At 41.6% G+C, this 21330-nt stretch overlaps 1 protein-coding gene across 3 annotated transcripts in view; it reads right to left on the reverse strand.

The window, feature by feature from the left end:
• The window catches only part of TPK1 (thiamin pyrophosphokinase 1), a 252420-nt gene that overhangs the window by 127488 nt on the left and 103602 nt on the right, over positions 1 to 21330 (reverse strand). For all 3 annotated transcript variants that reach the window (XM_054564431.1, XM_054564429.1, XM_054564430.1), the window contains exons 5-6: positions 20626 to 20698; positions 4968 to 5063 (exon numbers count right to left, since the gene is read on the reverse strand). In XM_054564431.1, the coding sequence (XP_054420406.1) occupies positions 4968 to 5063; positions 20626 to 20698 (169 nt within the window). The remainder of the gene's footprint in view (positions 1 to 4967; positions 5064 to 20625; positions 20699 to 21330) is intronic.

Here is a 21330-nt window from a genome sequence, read left to right on the forward strand (position 1 = left end):
TTTCCATTGAGGACTTTATATGTGGCAGGCACTGAAGCAAGTACATTAACAATAACTTGCTGCTATATAGAGACTATTATTCTGACTTACATATGAGAAAACTGAAGCTGAACTGAAGCTAAAGAACTTGAATAGCTGTCTACTGTCATGCAGCTAGAAAGAGTGCCACACCTCTCGCAAGTACTTGAACACCTAACCTCTAATTACAATGCACTGGAGACTAATGCTTTTAATAATAAACATCCATTCTTACAATTGGCACAGACAACAAAGGCGCTAAAGCATCTAGACCCACGTCACAGGAGAACTGATGTGACATCCCGAATGCTACAAAGAAGATCTCTTCAAAGAGTCTACGTGCCAGCTAAGGTTTGCCATGATGTCCTTTAAAATTTGCCCTGATGGAAATACACTTATTCATTGAACTAATACTTATTGAATAAATAACTCAGAGACAAGAAACCATTTCAAGCCAATACACACTTAAGATAAAGGATATGAATTTTCGTTGGAGAATAAAGGGGGCAAACAGAATGCTAATGAAATAACCCAGGTAAAAATGATAAAGGTCTGGATGAAAAGAGTAGCCGTCAGATGAGGAAGAGCAGCGTGGGCACAGAGATCCTGCGGAACCGGAGGAACTCCTGTAACCAACCGTTAAGGGATGGTAGGGTGAAATATAAGGTTACTGCTGGGATTCCGCCAGGCGGATAGATGGCGGCGCCACAGGACAACGTGGAAAATAAAGAACGAGAAAATGAGATTTTGTGAGAAGGATGGTGAATTTTGTTTCAGACCCTGAAATGAAGTTCCTCTAGCTTTCCAGTTAGAGGTAGAAATATGGCTTTGGAGTTTCAGATTAGAGGTATAAATTAGGGAGTTAATGGCAAAGAGAGTAACTGAAGCCCAGGGAAACAAGATAAAGGCAGGAGTGACAGAATATCAGCGTGAGAGCTGGGGAGGAAATAAGGGTGGTGATGGAGACCACAGGATCTGACAGGTAAGCGGGGGATGCAGGGAGGAACAGGGCTGCTCCCTCCACACACAGCACTGACAGAATTATGTTCTATCCTTCATCAAGCCCCACCGTTCTTCGCTCCCTTGGGAAACCGAGAAGGTTGATAGTATCTGGTCGTCCAAACACCATCAAGCTTGAACCGCATTTATAAACATGAAGCAGAGACTCAAAATTTGGAACTTTTTGAGAACATGCTTTAAAGTGAGAGAATCCACAAAAAGATATCTCTATTTGCCCAAGTGCCAAGAAGTGCTTGCCTTTTTATCCTATATTAGTATGAGTCATGTCACCAAAAAGATTACCTCATTCTGTTACAGCATTTCAAACAGTGAACATTATTTTTCAAGTAAACTCTATTTTGGAATAATTATAGATTTGGCAAAAAGTTGCAATGATAGTACACAGAATACACACTTCACTCAGTTTCTACCAATAAACATGGCCGATGGCATAAAGAGCCATGGCGCACTCGTCACGACGGAGACTGGCACTGGGGACACCCTAACCGCCGGGTTTCGGGCTCAGGTGTGTTTCACAGCATCAGGACATAGTGAGGAACATGAAAACAAAGCATCACAAAGCCACGTGTGTCAGAGAACCTTCTTGCCCATGAATAAATATTGGGGGTGAGCAGGTTTAAAACAGACAAATAAATAAAATTTAGGGAAATTTTTTAAAAAAATAATGTCATGTGCTGGAGAGTAAACTCCTCTCGGATGAGAACAGGTCCTAATCCAAATTCTATAAAATTCTAATATGTTACACTGTATAGTTACTTAACATATTAAATGCTACTTTAATTCAATTTATTTGTTATAATTAGCATTGTAGAGAATATGCTAATAAGATCAGCTTTTACTATAAAACATAGATGCTTTGATTACAAATTCCTATTTATAACATAAGTGGAAAAGCCGAAATGCACGGTGATCTGATCAGACTTAGTGCTTGGCTGAGGGTGAAGGATATCTGGACACAGGTCACGAGGACGCAGGGAGACAATTTTAAAGGCCCTCATGAGGCTCTCATCTGAGGGTGGGGGTGTGTGGAGAGAAACCTGGTCTTAATTCCCTTTCTACTCCTAATCATGCTTTTCTCCACTACTACCTGAAATGTGTTGCAACCTTGTTCTTCCAGGTTAAATGTTAAATCAGGTGGATGCTCAAGACACTTTATTTGGTCAGATTTAACAGAAATCTGAATGGGAGCTACCTGGGAAGGTTTTCACTGTGAGTAATGTGCCGTTCAGTTTACCCAACTACACTTTTTAAAGCCCCAAACCCATCACACTGTTCGCCCTCCATCTCAAACCCTTCAGACACCGGCCGCCGGCTCCCTGGGGCGCCATCCATCCTGTGTGCACAGTGGTCCTCCCCGCACACACTTCTCCCTCTTCCCTTCTAACCGCTATTTGTTCGTTACGTCTCAGTTTCTCTCAAAAGCCTTTGCACAACTGTGTTTCGTTTTCCTCTCTCGCCTGTTCCCATGGTGCTCACACGGACCCAGCATCCTCAGGGCACGCCTTACATGCCAAGTGCTGCTGTCTAATTGTGAACCAGACAAACCCGGCACCGGCTCCAAGCGCTGCACAGTCTAGCGGGAGAGAAAGGCTTCAGGACACAACAAGGAGCAATTAACAAAATCAGCAGAAGTGTCCGAAGTGCCTTACAGGACAAAAGGGGCACACAGAGACAGAGCAGCGGGACCTAACCTGGGGGGCGGTGAGGGAAAGTCCGCCTTAATTTAGCACGTCAGATAGACTCCACCATCGCGGTCTAGGCAAAGAGGAGGAAAATACAGAAAATATTCACATATTCTCGGCAAGGGGGCAACATAGGCAACGGCACCTCAAGGCGGGCAGAAGAGAGAACACGGCCTAGTTCAGGAACACAAAGTGCAGTACAACATGAGGCTGGAGCCGCCCTGGGCCCAAGGCATGCCAAGCAAGGCCTACGGCAGCCGGGGGTGGGAGGGGCACGCCGCTCGCTGTCCCCAAAGAGCGCCTGCTGTCTGGCTGGGAGGGCGCTGGCTGCCATGACCCTGAAGGATGCAGCAAAACGTGCCACCAAGGCCACACTCCTCGCAGCTGCCTCCACTCCGTGGCTATACAGCGGGAGTCTGGCCCTTTCTCGCCAATGCAGGAGTCCTCTAGCAGGTCCTCTTGCTCCGGACTTCCCCACCAGACCGGCCACAACTTTGTCAGATTTGCCTGGCAGGTCACATGCACCTGATTACCCTCTTCCCCAGCTTGGGGCTCTCTCTGGAGTTGGTCTGGTTCCATTTGAGATATGCTGATTTGTTCTGAGATCCAATGACTGCACACTGTATTATGGATACTATCAATTAAACACAACAAACGAGACTCCTGTAATTGCATTCCCGGCTTTCAGAAACTTCGGTGGTATCCCTGGGGAAATTGACACTGTTGTGAAGACTTTCATTTTTTTTCCCTAAGAAACTAAAGAAAATCAGCTATATCTGGATGAAGCAGATAACTCCTAATGGGCTGTGTTCTGTTTTCATTAAACAAATATTTAATTATAGCAACTTACTGCTGGTAATAGCACAATACATATGGTATAGTTCAAGCTACAACAGAGATGAGAATGTCTGCTCAATTACTTTTGTTGAGTTTGCACAATGAGCTACTTGCCATTTATGACAGTTAATAAGGCCTTTCTTCAAAGGGAGAAAAGGATCTACCGCATCGACTTAGTAACTAGAAGCTAGAGTACATCTCTGACGAACCTTTGCAAGGCAGTGGGTGTCCCCTGGGGTTGCCTCTCCAGCACCTGTCTGTCCTGCCGCAGGGGTGTTAGCCACGCGGTCCGAGCGCGCGAGACAGAGATGGTGCCCGCTGCCCACTCCAGCCTGAGACAACCCAGATACGCATCCTCCTTCGCCCAAACCAAGAGTGGTCAGCCCTTCACCCCCCGGAATGCGAAGGGGTAAAATGCTGCTACAGGCGGCTGTTGGAGACGATGAGAGAAACCAGACCAAGGACAAAGCGTCCGGAGCGGCACCAAGACCACGGAGGAAGCAGGCGTGAGATGGGACCGGGCTGTGTCTGAAGGCGGCCCCGCCGCATCTGACGGCTGAGGTCAGACCGAGATGCATCTCCTGTCGCCCGTACTGTCATAAGTGTTCTGACATCCAAGGGCGTTTTCCTAGTTTTCTTAGTTAAAATTATACATGCGATCACGTGTCTAGGCTTATGTTCTTGTCCCCGCCAGGAAAGGAAGTCAATTACTATTCACTGCTTCAGACTCCATTTTGCTGACCCTCAGTAAACACTGACTTTAAAAATATTGCATACCATTTGAACAAGTACCAAAACACGCTGTAAGGTGTAACACAAACTTGTGTATTAGCTAATTAATGGGATTAAACACTAGGTGAAAATCACTATTGAATACCTTTGAGAGTCCACAATTGAAAAGCAGCGGACTCTTCTCTGATTTTAAAAAAAATTTACTATTTTATTTGTTTATATAAGGGTTTGCAATGACGACGTATGGGCCAAACCTAGGCCATATTTGTTTCTTTTGCCCACACAATGTTTAAATACACATAAAGCAAAAGAAACACACAGCTCAGCAACTACAGATGAAAAGCAGTTTCTCACTTTAAAGCAGAAATGAGCTGCTGGTTTGGATTGTGTTGTGCAGGGTCCACTTCACCCGGGGGCCGTGACCTCAGCCTCAGCACCGTGAGGGGCTGACACCTGTAACACCTGGCGTGAGCCACTCCCTCATGTTTCGGCAGCCGAGCACGGCCTTATCCAATATACTGAAAAACCACGACAGGGAATCCCAAAACTGGCACAAAACTAAATAACGATTTCTTATTTCAAAAAGGAAATGAAAGTTTTAGAGGAGTCAAAACTTTAAACAGGTCTTTAGCAGACTTGCTAATAGGACTCTAACCACAAAACAGGGCCGTATCGCACCTGCAGGCCTTTCTCCTCGATCTTCTTCTGCAGCACCTCAAGGCACTTGGTGAAGTCAGTGTTGTCTTGGTCAGGAGTAGAAATAAGCTCGCATCCCTGTGTGTCACCAAAGAGAAAAGTTGAGAATAAGTAATGATGTCATCCTTATGAACAGCTCGGAAGCTATAAAAGTAAAGACAAGGCACCAATAGAAACGTCCTATTATGTCAGTATGATCCTTGATCATTAGACTCATTGCTATTATCTTTTTTATTTCACGTGACAGGACAGCTCAGGAATGGTGTCGGAATAGCACAATGATGGTCTGATTGTGACAATCGTTTTACCCAGGAAAAGTGCAGACTAGACTACGTGAACAGTCTTTAAAATTCCCTGCTCTAACGACATTCAGGATGAATATAAGAATACTATGGTACAAGTATTATAAAATATATTCACAGTGAAATTACCTTAAATTAAAACTATTTCTAAGAGACTTTGAATTTCTGTAAGCAGGCAGCCTGAGTTTACTTACATAAATGGAAAAACTAGCATTAGCATTAAACTAATGATAAAAGTACATTTTAGGTAAAACCAAGTTTGGTGTCCTGTGAAGTCCCTTTACATGCCCTTTTCCTGCTGAAGAGGCAGCGCCAAGAGCTCGGCCTCGGTAGGTGCATCTCTTGGGTTAGTTTTTGGACATAATGAAGTGAATTTACAAGTTCTTTGCCTCTTCTACAACAGATACCTTACCTAGTGGGAAACACTGAAATATATTTATAGATATAAAGCCACGAAAAGTGCCAGCTTGTTGGCACCAGTGAACGTAGACGACTGAAGAACCAACAGTTTTTAAAGGAAGCCTTTCTTCCCCGTCTTACGCAGGGGAAGGTATGGGGCGCCAGAGCACGACGGGGTGCCAGGCGCCACACTTCAGGGGCGAACGACCTGTGGGCTCTGACAAACAGCTGAGCAAGGGGAGTGAAGTATAATCTACTGTGTAAAGTTGCCATTCAAAGAGTTTTCAAGGATACAAAACACGCATACTGCCCCATAAATTATTCCAAGAACCATTCTCAGTAGATTTAAAGGTTCTTCTTTAACTTCAAGGTCTCTTTAAATGTGCCAGGCTCAACTTGTGCTTTCTTCCTTTATGACTACCCTACAATGTAGCGACCAATGAAAAAATTAATTTCTCATCATTTGGAAATACATTATGCCCTAAAAGATGTATATGTCATCTTTACAAGATCATCGACATGTCCTTTCCTCACCCTAAAAGAACATTGAAATTTACTATAATCACCAAGCAAGGGCATAAAGAAGCGGCTTCTCTTCAGGCCGACACTCCTAAAAAAGAAGATGTGAGACTCTTCCGGAGCCTCCAGAACAGGATCGGGGCTGAGGACACTGGACTGTCACCAGAGCAAAAGTCGCCCTTGTGAAAGTTCCCTGAGGACAGGAATGATGCTCAGCCATAACTGTTTGCACTGACTGACACCAGTCTGCTACAAAGTAAGTGTTCAATGAATGTTTAAATAATATTCTCGAGGAAGAAAAATGTAGGCCAGCCATAGTAGAGTGTGGCATCTCATTGCTGAATAGCATATATGACAATGGGAAGTGTCTTCTTTTAAGTGCTGATAATAGAAATCATCACGCTAATAAAAGGGAATAGAAATAAAAAGGCAGATAGAAATAGCAAAACAAGAGATGATTAATAGATCATTGTCTACCTTAAAGTTATCTTCACAGAATCCGTAAGATCCACAGGAAAAATTATAGTGAAAGAGAACCCAAGAAATCATGTTAACTGGTCCCACTATACCATTTTGGAGATTAAGAAAATAAAAACAAGAGATTTAAATTGGCTTGCTAAGATTTAATGGACTGGACAGCAAGGTTGTAAGCAGCATTAATGTCACATCTAGAAATGCAGTTTTTTACTCCCATGAAGTGGTAACAAATCCTAGCTATCTAACAGAAAAAGGTTATAACATCTCTAGAGTTGGTTCCACAAAAATGATATTATAAATAAAGTAACTTGAAACATATGAGCAAGACCTCAGTAACATCTTACTTTACCTCAACGATTTAAGATGGATACACGGAAAAGCTTAAGTCAGGGCATGGAGAAGGGTCACCAGCTCTGGAAAATTCAGACTGTGCCCCAAGAACTTCTAGAGACTGGGCTGTTCATTGGCCATCCATGGCTCCTGGGAAATTTTATGAGTTTAAGTGACTCTAATCGCATCGCAGACTGACACAGAATTCACCGGAAGTAGGAAGAGCTCTAAGAGCCATGGCAGGAGAGCTCCCGCCGCCTGGAGGGGAGGCCTGTGAGACAGAAGGGCAGCAGCTGCCTGGGCCTGCGGAAGCCACGCTGAGACCCCGAAGAGAAGACATACCCGCTAACTGGGCGAGCTATCCAGACCTTGCAGACAAGGAAAGCTGGAGGAGCGCCGGCTAATCGGTATCGAGCTATGCTCACCTACCGTATATTCATATGTATTTATAATGATTTATGCTGTAGAATAAGACTCAACTTCCTGGAGTCAGAAGCACTGAGCAATGTAAAAAATTTCACTGGACTTGACGCTTTTCCTGAGGAAAAAACAAAACAAACAAAAAAAAACCCCCAAAGCAAAACAAAGGCACAAAGCACCTCACCTTATAACCCAAGGACCCTTAAGATATAAAAGCTGAGATTTGACCAATTAAGGAAGTATATAATTTTTTAATAAAAAACTCTTAGTTTCCTAATAGATTTATGTATATTTTACCTAAAAATATACAGAAACCTTCCAAAGCATTAACTATAAAACTATAAAGTAGTCTGAAGATACTAATGTTTAAATGGAAACTTTTGTTTCAACTACTACTATCTTTGACTTTTTTCAGTTGCCCGAAATATATTACTTAGGATATAAATTACTATTTTGTATCGTAATCTTGTACTATGTATTTTTCATATATAGTTTTTGTAATTACAAAGTAGAAATTTACGTAACTCAATTCTAATAATAACTTCTCTTTATGAATAAACCACATTTTTCAAGGTGATTACTACTTTTTGACATTACATTTTGTTTTATACTAGAATTCAAAAGGAAAAACTTGGATTGACATCACAAATTTTAGTATATGTCAATATCAAGGTTGTTCTGATTTTGTTCACACCTGAAAAGAACCTTTTGAATAGGAGGAACCACAACACCGACTGCATTCCCTGTCTATACCCACATAATGGGAAAAGCAAGAACTGAGTATGTCAGAACAACTAGTTTAAAAATTCTCTTCTAGTGTGTTGAATTGAACACAGTCTCCCTTATCACAAATCAAAAGCAGGAGACATATAGAAATTTTATTATAAATCAATTACCCATGGCCCAGTCAACTACTTTTTAGACACTTTACTATGTGTCTACTGCTTTGTTAAATAATACGATGTAAGAATCTAGTAGATACTTTTTAATAAAATTGTCCACTGCAAAATAAAAACATGAATATCATGATCAGTAAAGAGGGGTATCCAACCTGTGGCCCGCTGGCCACATGCAGGCTGTGAATGTAGCCCAACCCAAAATTGTAAATTTACTTAAAGCATGATGAGATTTTTTTGACTATGTGTTACAATGTACTTAATGTGTGACCAAGACAACTCCTCTTCTTCTAGTGTGGTGCAGAGATGCCAAAAGGTTGGATACCTCTGAATTATAAAAGATAAATACGTGTTTGAGAAAGGCAAAAGGAAGATTCCTTTTCTTCTTTTTCCCATACTGAGAAATTCCTAGCCCTACTTTGCACTATCCAGCAAGTGCTTGAAAGAAAGTCAGTCTTCTATTTGATTGGTACTGTGGGCACCTGAAACCCCATTTTGACTTTGAGACTAAGCTGCATTCTCTAAAATCTATAATACACTGCAATGAGAGATGTCTATTAAGAAAACTACTGATGGATTATATTAGCTTCTTCTCAACAGAAGTGTAACTGAAGAACAAAACCTTGCAATGTTGAGATCATATCATGATGTAATAAAAACTGAAATAGTTCGTAATCATCAAAGGAACATCATGAGTTCATATTAAAATGATAGCTGCTCTAAGGCCTAGGAAAACAAATTTAAAAGATCTAGAAAGTTACAAGCAAGGAAAATTGACCCAATTGTCAACATGATTAACTCATCAGCTTGGAGGAGACTGATAACTAGAAAGCAGCAAACTGACCACTCTGGGAGCAAATTAACCAAAGAAGTAGAACAAATCATGCACATGCACACACACACACACACACACACACACACCCCAGCCACCCCCCGCCACCACGGGCAAAAATTCCCATCTGGTCAACCCTCACCTGCTCCGCACGTCAGAGGAGCCTCTGGAAACCTCGGGCATTGTGGTCGGACCACACCACACCAGAGCTTATTAGGGTAAACAAAGCAGTGTTAATATGCTCCGAAGAACTGTGCATGGATGCTTACAAAAGTATTTTGAATTTACTGACAACTAAAAAAATTTATTACAAGGCAATGAGTGTCAATAATCAACCTAATTTCAAAAGACCAAAGCAAAAACCATTAATTAGACTGTCATTCTTGGTCACTTAATTTACTGTTTGCCAATAATTTAACTAATGTAGGTTAATAAGTTTTTACATTTAACATGCATAAAACCTATCAGCTTACACTACTGTGTCTTCTGATACTCTTTAATGAAAAATAAAGCAGATCCTTTAAAAAATGATAACAACGTATCAATTGTTATCTCATACACTGTATTCAGAGTCTTGCGCTCGTTCAAAAAAAGGAGGCACGGAGTTAAGTCCAGTGAAAGCACCCCCAGATGTGCTATTAGCTCATTCATTCGGGGCTGAGTCCCTCAGTGCCCACCCAGCTACTCAGGATGAGAAAGGCTGTGTGCAAACGATCCTGCCAAGGTTTGTATGGGGCTCTGAGACTTCCACTGGAACTTTCTAGACTGAATTTATGAGGTTAAGAATTCAGAAGTGTTGTTTCCTCTTAGGTTCCATGCACACCAATTTTAAAAACTTATTTGGAGTGACCTACACATAGCTTCTCACCTAGCACAATACAATGTGTATATAGATGTAAAATAATCAGGTGCTTCTCAATAAACTAAGATTTTTCCCAGAACACATAATCTAATTCTTTGAAATGTCAGATGTTAAAAGTATCTAATCTTAAAATTAGAGCCTTAAAGTTATGATCTCTTGACAATTATCTTCCTCACTAAATTAATAACATTAAGCAGTCACTTTATATGAATTATGCTCTTGAATTCCACCACAATCGCTGTATCAGGGAAATGTAATTACCGCACTTCACACTGGCAGATGGAATAACTCGCTCGAAGTAACGCAGCTGACAAGGACACTGCGTGCGATCCGAAGCCCACACTCCCAACCGGGCGTGCTTTGTTCTCAAGCCCCTTAATTAAACTTGGAGTACTCCGGGAGGTGCAAGAGAGGAGTGCCTTTGCAGTTTATACTGGACTTTCATGTAGTTTGTTTTCTCCAGTTCTCAATACCTGAAAATCCTGTAGCACTCGGGCAGACACGGCCCCACCCGGCCCCGCACCGCCTCCCTGGGCACGGAGGGCGCAGGAGGCCGCAGGGCTCTCCCGGCCCCAGAATCGAGTGCTTTCGCTGCTTTCCCAGCTCACTACGTTAGCTCTACATTTAGCATCATGTTCATGACATGATTCACTTTCTCTTTGCTATTAAACATAGCACTGTGATCAATATCTCTACGTTTGTTTCCTTCTGGTTGATTCCTTAGAATTGGTATCTAGAAATATAATTGCTGGGAAAATTATAAGCATATTTAAAAAAAATTCTTGCTAGATATTGCCAGAGTGCTTTCTAGAAAGGCAACAAAAATGTATATTCCTACTGGTAATATATGAGGGTGAAGAGTTTCTCCTTTTAAAATACAACTAACAGTAGAAAAGATCATTGATCCTGAATTTTCATTGTGAATTGATTCAATTGCCTCTTAATAACAGAGATGGGTTTCATTCAGGGGAAGCTGTCTCCCACTGGAGTGGATGCAAAGAGAAAGTTAAGCTAATTTTGGAATCATGTGAAGCAGGGATGGGACCAGAAGTAAGTCATCTAACCGAGGACATAGAAGCAAAAGAACAGCATGAAAGAAATGGACAGTCTGCGAGGGAAACAGGTATCAATCAGTAGGTTAAAGAAGAAGCGATAAAAACTACCAAAGATCATCTTTCATGGCCCTGAGAAACATGGAATATAACTTAATATCCCATGACATTAGAATATTGATATGGATTTTTTTTGTAAATGGGCAATGATAAGAGTTTTACTGAATCTTAAAAATGTGACTCCCACACATTTTATCCTCTATTTCTTGCTGAAGTTGCCTTTCTTCTTGTATGTAAGCACAGCATATAGTTTGAATTATTTTGGGGAAATATATTCAAGAGTCTTCTAAAAACTGAATAAAGCCTTAATAATGAATGTCCACAATCCTTCATTAAGCTGAGCTGACCAAACCCCGTAATGAGAAACCATCTGCCAGGTTAAAAGCCCAGCAGGCGTAAAGCAAAACGACACATACTCTGGGTAACCAAAGATACGGATCTGAAGTTTGCCCAAACTCATTCTCAAATTTGCTGGGAGAAAACTTAGAAAAAGCCAATTGGAATCTAAATGATCTGTGTTCCTGACAAAGGTACGAAAATCCTCTTTACCCTGCAGAGATGGCACCACAAAGTGCCCACTTCCCACTTTTCTCATTATTGTACGCATCGCGCTGTGGGAGGCTGCTCCTTCAGTTTTATTTACCAGCCTTCTAAAAACATTTCTACTTTTCAAACTAAAAAAGATGTTTTTAAATCATCAAATGACAGCCTACAAATAACAATTTCTTCAGCAAGAACTTCACATGATTAAACTCTAACAAGTTGTGTCTTCCTGGTTTTTTAGATGGTGTACAAAAGAAAAGAATAAACACAATTTAACCTTGTAGCAATTCTCCATTCAATCCCAAACATAAAGAGAATCTAATCTAGTGTAATCTTCACTGCCCTGGGTGTTGCAAGAGAGCCTTTCCTTTCAATGTGGCACTGAAGGAAAAGGACAGCCTTTCAAACAAGACAGTCACCACTTCATTAATTGAAGTGGAAAGTCTTTTTCGAACAGCATAAGCTTTTAAAGGCTGGCTTCCTTACTAAAAGCAGAGCTCGAGCTCTGCATGGAAAGGGGCGCCCACGAGTTAAACCCAGAGCGCAGGCCTGAGACCCCAAGCCTCAGAAAGGCCTGCTTGCAAGGCTGGCCCGCAGCTGGCATCTGGGAACTTGAGTGGTAGATGGTTCCCTACGCTGATTAAAAACCACCATCACCACCACCACCACCTTCCCCCAAACGCTGACAGTGGCTCGCTGTGCCTAGTTCTTCGTACAAACAATCTGTAAGCACCTGCTTGTGGTCTGGGACTTCGGTGCACACTATGCAGAAGGTGGGGGAATTATTCGCATGGGCGAGCCCCCGGTACAATTTTGGGTGCTGGGTCTCCGATGAGCTTCCCTGGTGACAGCACCTCACTCTTGTCCTCCCAATCTGATGAAGCACGTCCGGTGTGACTGCCCCGGGAAAGGGCGCCTGGAACTGGTGACAGGCTTTCTCCAGGCCCTGCCTGCCCCAAAAGCCTTCCCCCTTCTGCCGGTTCTGCTTTGAGCCCTTCGGCTGCGATACCCCAGAGCCCGGAGAGGGCTCTCTGCCCGTCCTGTGAGTCCTCCTAGTGAATCACCCAACTTGGGGACCGCCCTGGAGACCCACAGAACAAGGAGCTAACAAGATTCTTCCTCAACTACATGCCTGAATAAGCTACTCTGTAATGACCCTCAGACCTGCTTTGTCTGGGCGCTGTCCCTTGATGACCCCTAGGAACACCCCGAGGAGAGAACCAGCCTCCAGCAGGGGTCTCCACCAAGCGGCCCTGGGGGGCAAGGACTTGGTGGGGGGGTGGGTAGGAGGGGAGCACGGAAGGAGGCCTGCGTGGGAACTGCTGCTCAGTTTCTCTGAATAGAAATAGAAAAGGATTTCCTCCGCGTGTGACTGATCCTCGCGGCCGTGCTTGGAGACCATTCCCTCCCTTAAGCTAGAGGATACGCCCGGCGGCTGGGAAGCCAGGCGGGCTCCGCGCGTCAGCCCCTCCGGCTGAGCAAGCTTGGGCCAGGCACCGGCTCCGCACTCCCGGTTCTCTTCAAATGCGGCTAGAGTTCTCACCTAATAAAGTTTTTTGCAAGGGTTCAATGAGTTTATGGATAAAAGTTGTACTTTTATGCAAGAACATAAAAGTGTTCTGCATACGGTTAAGTACTTTTTTAAAATGGTTGGCTATTTTCAAGGTCATATGGACTATTTTCTCTTATCAGCCTTTAAAACAAGAGAAAACTTCCACAGTGTGCTGAAAAGTTCTTAAAACAGTAAAACAAGCTTCTCAACATCCAAATACACTTTAATCCAGCTGGAAACCAATAAACTACAGTAGGTGTTGGGTAAAGAATAGTGTTGTTTGGACAAATTCACCTGAAAAATACCAAGGTAAACAAAATTTGGGTTTTGGCAGACTTACTTAAAATGATAGTGTGCACAGTGAATTTCCAAAAGGGGCAGATAGAGGGTCCAGTTCACAAACTCGTTTGCTCACCGAAATCTTCTTTGTACCCAGCACCCGCGGCGTCTGTGCTGCTCTGGTCCCCACGTTAGAATTGGATGCCTGCCTCCAGGGACGCTGAAGCACAGCCTAACTACTAGGACGTCAGAATGAGCAGCCGCAGACTTCGGGTGACAGGAAATCACATATTAACGGGGGGAAGGAGGAAAATTAGGGTGAATTGTTTCTCTCAAGCTCTACGAGAGAAGCACAAAGGATGGTTACACCCAGCGGCTACAGGTGAGGACCGTGAGGGGGGATCGGTAAGCAGGGGTCCCCCGAACCGGAAGAACAGGGGAAGAGAGGCAGCCCCAGAGGCTCTGGAGAACAGAGAGCGAGGTGACTGAGGAGAGGCAGGCAGGCAGGCAGGTGCCAAGGAAGTCACATGCGAGGGAGGCACTTAACACGTAAGGGCACAGGCTCTCCCTTTTAAATGACTTCAGTATGTTAAACAAATTCAAACCCAACAGGCTTTGGAAAATATACACACTACAAAATGAAGCCCATTCGAAAGGACTGCGACAGAGGCACGTATGAGGACTCAGGAATGTTCAGGAGAGCGCCCCATCGCTCCCTGGGCGGGACGCTGGTAAGGGGAGCCACGCCATTTAAGGACTTATATAAAGCGCAGAGCCTGTCCCTCGGCTGTCAAGGGAAACCGCCCATCTGTAATTCCCTTAGCAAAGCCTTTATGCCTCAGCATATGTTAATTCACATTGATGCTTAAGCCTAAAAATGTACCATACTCAAGGCATTTGTTAAAAAAAAATTAAGGAACTGTATTCATAAACGAAGCTGAGCTTTATATACAGCGGTGCCTCGGTACTCTGGAACTCATGATGCGCTGAAACTGACCGCCGCCGAGGGACGACACATCTTCTCTTGTGGGGCCGCGTCGTGACACGTGCTGAAATATTTTTTCTCATCAAAATGCAACAAGAACAGGGTTTGATGAGGTCTGACGCTGAGGAGCACCGAGGCGTGACTGTATTTTGCGCAGCTGCCTCTGCGCGGCACAGTGGCAAACCTGTTTTCACAATTTCTAACAGTCCGGCTTTCCATTTTCTCTAATTAATTTTACCGTATCTGAAAGTTGGTGGCGTGTGGCTGGGCAGAACTGGGAAAGGGACACAGCCAAAAGGAAGACCAGGTAGATCAACGCAGACGCTTCTAAATGGAGAGTCAAACCACCTGTGGCGATTGTGACACCGAAATAGAACTGAACCAGAGGCACTGTCAGACCCAAGGGGCATTCTAGGTGAGCGTGATTATGAATTGAATCTAGGTTCATAAACTGTACACTTATGAACTGATCAGAAATCTTTTTAAAAGCAATGTTACTGAGAAGTCACTTAAAAGTTCTTAAGTAACAATTTTAGAAAGTAAAACAAAATACTCCCACCTTATATTAAAATAGTTCCGTAGCGCTTCTAGAGTACCGCCACGTGATCTGATCATTACCAGAGGTGCATGAGAAAGCCAGGGCTATACAACACGGTTTAATTTCATGTGCCTTGGTGAGACTTCCATGTACGTAAACTAACAACTCAAAAAACAATTTGCATAGTTAGTTTGAGAAACACCACTTTCTTATTTATAGAACCTAAAAACGAAATGCACGCTACTAATGGCCAAGGCTAAGTGTTAGTTACTGGACATCTCTGCCTGAGCACTAAACTTACCTAGACTTCGTATCCTCACTACTTGAGAATCAGTGTTTTTAAATTGGAATTAAAATACACGCATTTCTAGTAGTCCATTTACAAAAATCATACATTCTATTCAAATGTCAAACCATAAGTCAATTTTCCCATTATTTGGGAAAAGTTATATTCAAATTCAAATCCTCAGTCTCTTAAAACATAAAGGAAACACCTTCATAAAAGTGACAGCCATTATAATGAGATAGAAAGATGAGCGATTTTCTCCTATTGTATGTAACATTCACAGCGTCTTTTCCTTATCCAAAGGAGCACAGGTTAAAGACATGCTACCCTTACCTCTGAAAAACAGTCTTCAAAAATTTGGGTATGGTTATGCCACTATTAGACGACAATGGGAAAATACCATCAAGAAACACTGATTCAATAAATGATATTCTCCAATAATTCATCTATTTGCCTTTAAAAATCTTATCTTTTCCGACTCCAAGGAAGACACAATGAGAGACAGCTGGCCGGGGCCCTAGGCCCACCCCGGAGCCCGTGGCGGGAAATTTCTGATTTCTTTTTATGGAAAAGAAATCTTGTTATTCTATGACTACTTAAGACATTAGTTCAATACTGCAAGCTAGTTCCTTAACCTCCTAGAGAGTAAGGAAGCAGCCTTCAAAACCCCCTTTGCTACATCCAGTGAAGATGCCACAGACTACACAACAACAAAGAATATCAGGAGTTACATGAGATAGTACAGTATTTCTTCAGAAGTTCTCAGGAAGCTGAAATGCATTTGGGCATGATAATGGAATAATTAAGATTGAAAGAGGTGATTTTAGCCTTGAATCAATGAAGCACTAAGTAGGAAAGTGAAAAAAGTACATCAAGAGGGAAGTCTCTAGTAGACATTCCTCATTCTGAGTCAATATCAGTGAACAACAGGGAAGAGCTAAGACAAATGGGTAAAAGGAGAAGCACAAAGATTCTACAACTGTGTAAGGAAAACAGGTTTATGGAGTAAATTAAGAACGGCATACCCTATACAGCAGGGAAATGGATTACAAGTAGTTGAGCTAGCAGTATGTATAATAAATGTTTATCATATCTGTATGTTTAATATTGAAATAGGTTAAATGTAGTTATTGGCATAGGAAAATACATTGATAGTTACAAGTCATGTTGTACTTCACTTAAGAGTTCAAATTATAACTTTAGTATTGATTCAGGGGTAGTGACATTTCATCCCTAAATGTGCAGTTTTCAAACTGCTACATCTTAATTAACAAAAGGAATACACTGTACCTCTTGTTTCTCACCCTATAGACCATATGGAATTAAGTGGTAGAACAAAGCTTTCCCCCTATTTGTCCAAAATTCAAGGAAAAAATAATTGGGGCCGTTGACATAACGACTAGCGATTGGGTTGTTAGTATGTAATTTATCTTGAAGCAGGTTTTATCAGATAGAGAACAAATCAAAGACAACTTGCTAATGGCTAGGTTTTCTTCTTTGTTCTTATGTATTGCTAATTAAAGACTGAGAATGCATCATGACATCCTGAGCACATCTGTCTCACTGCCTAACGCTCAGGCTTTGTCAGTACACAGTCTGTCCAGGGAGGCCACCACAGACTCCCACTTCCTGCAGCTGAAGGCCTTGTGTGTGGGGCCGGCGCCCCCTGGTGGCAGGGTGGATATGCATGAACAACAGCATCACAGAGAGGGTGGGAGGGTGTACCACTGCTGAAATCAGTCATCAGACACACAGCTCCTTCTGCCGGGACGCCTCTCCTCCAGGCGAGCTGTCTTCTCACTCGATCCCTCTCTGGAAGGCAGGCTGCCACGGGTGGGCAGCTCAACGGCGAGGAGCCGATGCCTCCGACCAACAGCCAGGGAGATAGACAGACAGCCACGTGGCTGATGACCCGGGGAGGGAGCCCTGCAGGCCCAGGGAGCCTGGAGATAACTGAGCATCAGCTACCTTGTAATGTCGTGAGAAACCTTGAGCCAGAACCACCCAGCAGTTGACTGTCATATTTGATATTCCTTACTCAGAGAGAATGTGTGAGATAAGTATGTCTGCTGTTTCAAGCTGATAAATTTTAAGATAAATTGTTACACAGCAATAGGTTAGTACAGTTGACCCCTTAACAACATGGATGGATTTGAACTGCGTGGGTCCACTTACATGTGGAATTTTTTTCAATAATATATTGAAAAGAGTTTTGGAGATTTGCAACAATTTGAAAAACCTAGCAAATTAAGTAGCCATGAAATGTGGGAAAAAAATGAAGAAAAAGTTAGGTATGCCATGAATACAAAAAATATATGTAGATACTAGTGTGCTTGATCTTATCTACCACAAAATATACATAAATTATAAAAAGTTAAAATTAATCAAAACTGTACACACATTGACTGTACATGGCACTATTCACAGTCAAAAGACAGTAAACATAAGGATGCAGCATTAAATCATAACGGCATAACATTAAATATAGCACATATTGTAATATGATAATAATCTCCTAGCTACCTACTGTTTTATCCATTACATTAGCCTTCCACAAGGCAATCATATTGCTGCTTCTTTGTTATATCAATGCATGAATTGTCGTATCTGTCAATATATCTGTGCGTTTCCTTTTCACGTTATCTTTTCACTTTCGATGTTGTGTTAGTAATACCTGTAACATCTACAGTGTTTTGTATCATGTAAGACAGTGTTGATGTAGGTACCAAGACACAGATGATTCATCTTATAAACAGAAGATATAAACTTACAGTATCAATAAATACAATAATGTCAATATATTTTCTCTTCCTTATGATTTTCTTAGTAACATTTTCTTTCCTCTAGCTTATCTTATTGTAAGGATACAGTATGTAATACATACAAAATATAAAATATGTTTTAATCGACTATTTATGTTATCGGTAAGGTTTCTGGTCAACAGTAGGCTGTTAGTAATTAAGATCTGGAGGAGTCAAAATTGAGAGGTGAACTTTGACGGTGCACAGCGTCAGCGCCCATAACCTCTGCACTGTTCAAGGGTCACCTGTACCATGGACTGCAAGATCCGGGGTAGAAAGTGTTCTGTTTAAAAGCTGACAAATCAAGTTCTTCACATTTTAGTGTTCTAAGAGATTAAGCAGGCAAACCAATTTCAAATTTTGATTAGTCATAAAAACCTGGATTTTTTTCTGTAAGTCAAAGACCTATCTAATGGGGAAAATAACTTGTATGAATAAATGTTGGCTACAACATCCACTTTATAATTTTATGATTTTAACAAACCTTTGGCATTTTCAATTTTTTTTAAAAAAAAAAACTTTCTTCATTAGAACCCCAGTTTCTGCTTCACTGAAACCCAGACCAGGTAGAAAAAAAATCGTATTTAAAAGTGAATATAACCTCCTTTAATTTGTAACAGAGCAGCTTAAAGAGTGTTTAAACTGGAGGTAATGGCTTATACAGATTGTGTGTAATGCTGCATTAACTTGTTGTCATCATCATCATTATTAAAACTGTAGCTAAGCTTGCACCGTGACCTAAAAAGGGCACATCAGCTCTATCAAAGAGATCACCGAGGCCCTACAGGAGCAGACCCAGAAAGTTCAAAAGCTGTTCGTTCTCATCAATACGTGAGAATCCACGTGCTACGTCAACTCACAACCGTGCAGTGTAGGAATTAGAAGATGCAGCTAACTTTCCTTTCAAAAGTAAACCACAACAAATATAAATTAACTTTTGAGGTTAAAAAATTAAGCAGAAAATATAAGAGAAATTCATCAAAAGGTATTAATTCAAAAATGTTTTTTTATCCCTGACCCCATTTCACTGCATTCTGAAGCTCGAAAGCCAGTTTCCCCTCATTCCCTGTTAGCGCCTCATCCGGGACGGGAATGATCAGGTTGACCCCTCCAGGGCTGGCGAGCCGGCAGCATTTATGGGGGGAGGAAAGCCACATCCGGCCAGATCCTCCGGCTCGTTTCTGAGTGCTCATCCCTGCCTCTCCTGCTGTTTCTTCCCCTCCCGAAAATAGGGTTCCTGTCTATGAATTTGTAAAACCCTGCATTGTAAGCAAGGCCGGGGGGCCTTCCACCCCAGTGAGGCTGAGGCACGCAGTTAATGAGAAGTGAGACTGGGGGGATGAGCAGAAATGTGCCAATGTTAAAGTAATTGAGCGTGAATATCAAACACTGACTTGGGAACAGTCTTCATTTGCTGATGCAAAGTCCGACCAGCTGGTGGGCAGATGCAGTGTGCACAGAGCTCCATTCACTGCCAGCCCTGGCATTTCCATCATGACAGCCTATACTTAGGAACTTGGTAACTTTGCTTCCCCACCCCGAATAATATTGTCCTTTTTTCCTTTTCTTCTTTTTCCTTCCTACCTTCAAAAGGTTTCCTCTTTCTTCATCTTGATTTTATCTCATCCATCCCCAAGCCTTATAAAGAATTTCAAGTATTAATATTTCAACAATTGCTGTTTCTTTTAAAAATACGTGTAATTTCCTAATGCCAGTTAAGAATAATACAAATGATGGTATTGTGACTAGAATTGCTGATCTTATACTTTTTATTTTTAAAACTCTGCATCTTCCTGTAAAGCAAGTGGAGGCTTGAATAATTAATCACTGTAATACTCCTATGTGCCTTCTATCATTCTTTATTAGATCGCTTGTGTGTTCTTCCTTAGTGTCAGGGATCTCTGGAGGGCTTCCACCACAGCATCACGAAAGGAACATCGTAGGCTGTACGCTATTGCTAATTTCAAGTTGTAATGAATGGTTTTCTTCAGAACAGAGTAATAATAGTTTCAAAAAATCTAAATATTAAAGAAAAAACTGGTTCTGTAATTATGTATTTTTATAAACATTCATTTACAAAGATTTTTTATTAGTTTACAATGAAGAAAAATAGATACAAATATAAATCAATTGGGAATTGGTTAAGTAAAATCTATTACACTCATTAAATAAAATTAAAAGTGATTTGTGAAACACATCTAGCAAATAATGAGGATGTAGGCAATCATAGTATAGTACTAAATTGGCCCATAGACTACAAACTTACATAAAATATATGTGCTTAAAGTACTCAGCAGTACTGCTTATCTGATGGTGACAATTCGTACAGTCATATTTCTACTTGTTTTTAAAAATTCCACTTAAATGTGTATTACAGTTGCTACAAAATTTTTATAAAATAACCAATGAGTTTCTCAATTCCTACACATACAGCAAGGAAACCTGAAAGAACATAGGGGCAGCATATGAGGAATACTTTAAATATAAAGTGTTTATTTATGGCTTACCATAACGGTGTAGTATTCTCTAACTTCAGGTCTAATAGAGTCAAAGTCTCCATTGATGAATTCAGGCAAAAAGCTGAAAGAAAGAGTTCTAAGTTAGGTAAGGCTACTTACCTGTTCATCTTTAAAACTACAATTATAAAGAACCAAAGAGAGAACCAACGTACTCAGAAGGAGAAAGAAACACGGAGTCTGTTTTTACAGTGAACAGGATGTCAAATGTACACTCCTGGTTACAATACGGTAGTCACTGGGGGGAACTTCACATAACCAGTTAACTCATCAGCTTAGTCAACTCTCAGTATTTACCATGCTTCAAAAAACAGTTCAAGATTAAAGAAGATTATTGTTTTTAAAAAACTCCCAGGTCAACAACCCTAAAACAAAGACTCAATCTTTGTCTATAACTTCCTGCATAGAGCCAAACCTTTATATTATCGGACCCTCACTGAAGTTCAGAACTTGCAATACATTGGTAGAGAACAAAGGAAGAGGAGGCGGCGGCGTTCTTGCAGAGCGGGAGTCGGTTCAAAGACATTTTCCAAGTATCCTACGGACCTATTTCTAGAAACAGGAATCTTCTAGATGGCTTGAAATACTACAAAGGCCACGGTTACTAAATAGAGGGAGACAATTCCCAAAAGTGGGTGTTTCTAATTCTATCACAAATATCTCATTTCTCTTCCCTGCCCTTTATATTTTTCCCCA

The sequence above is a fragment of the Pteronotus mesoamericanus genome, unplaced genomic scaffold (assembly GCF_021234165.1).
Source record: "Pteronotus mesoamericanus isolate MK-2021 breed Mesoamerican mustached bat unplaced genomic scaffold, CSHL_Meso_final scaffold_85, whole genome shotgun sequence".
Taxonomy (NCBI): Eukaryota; Metazoa; Chordata; class Mammalia; order Chiroptera; family Mormoopidae; genus Pteronotus; species Pteronotus mesoamericanus.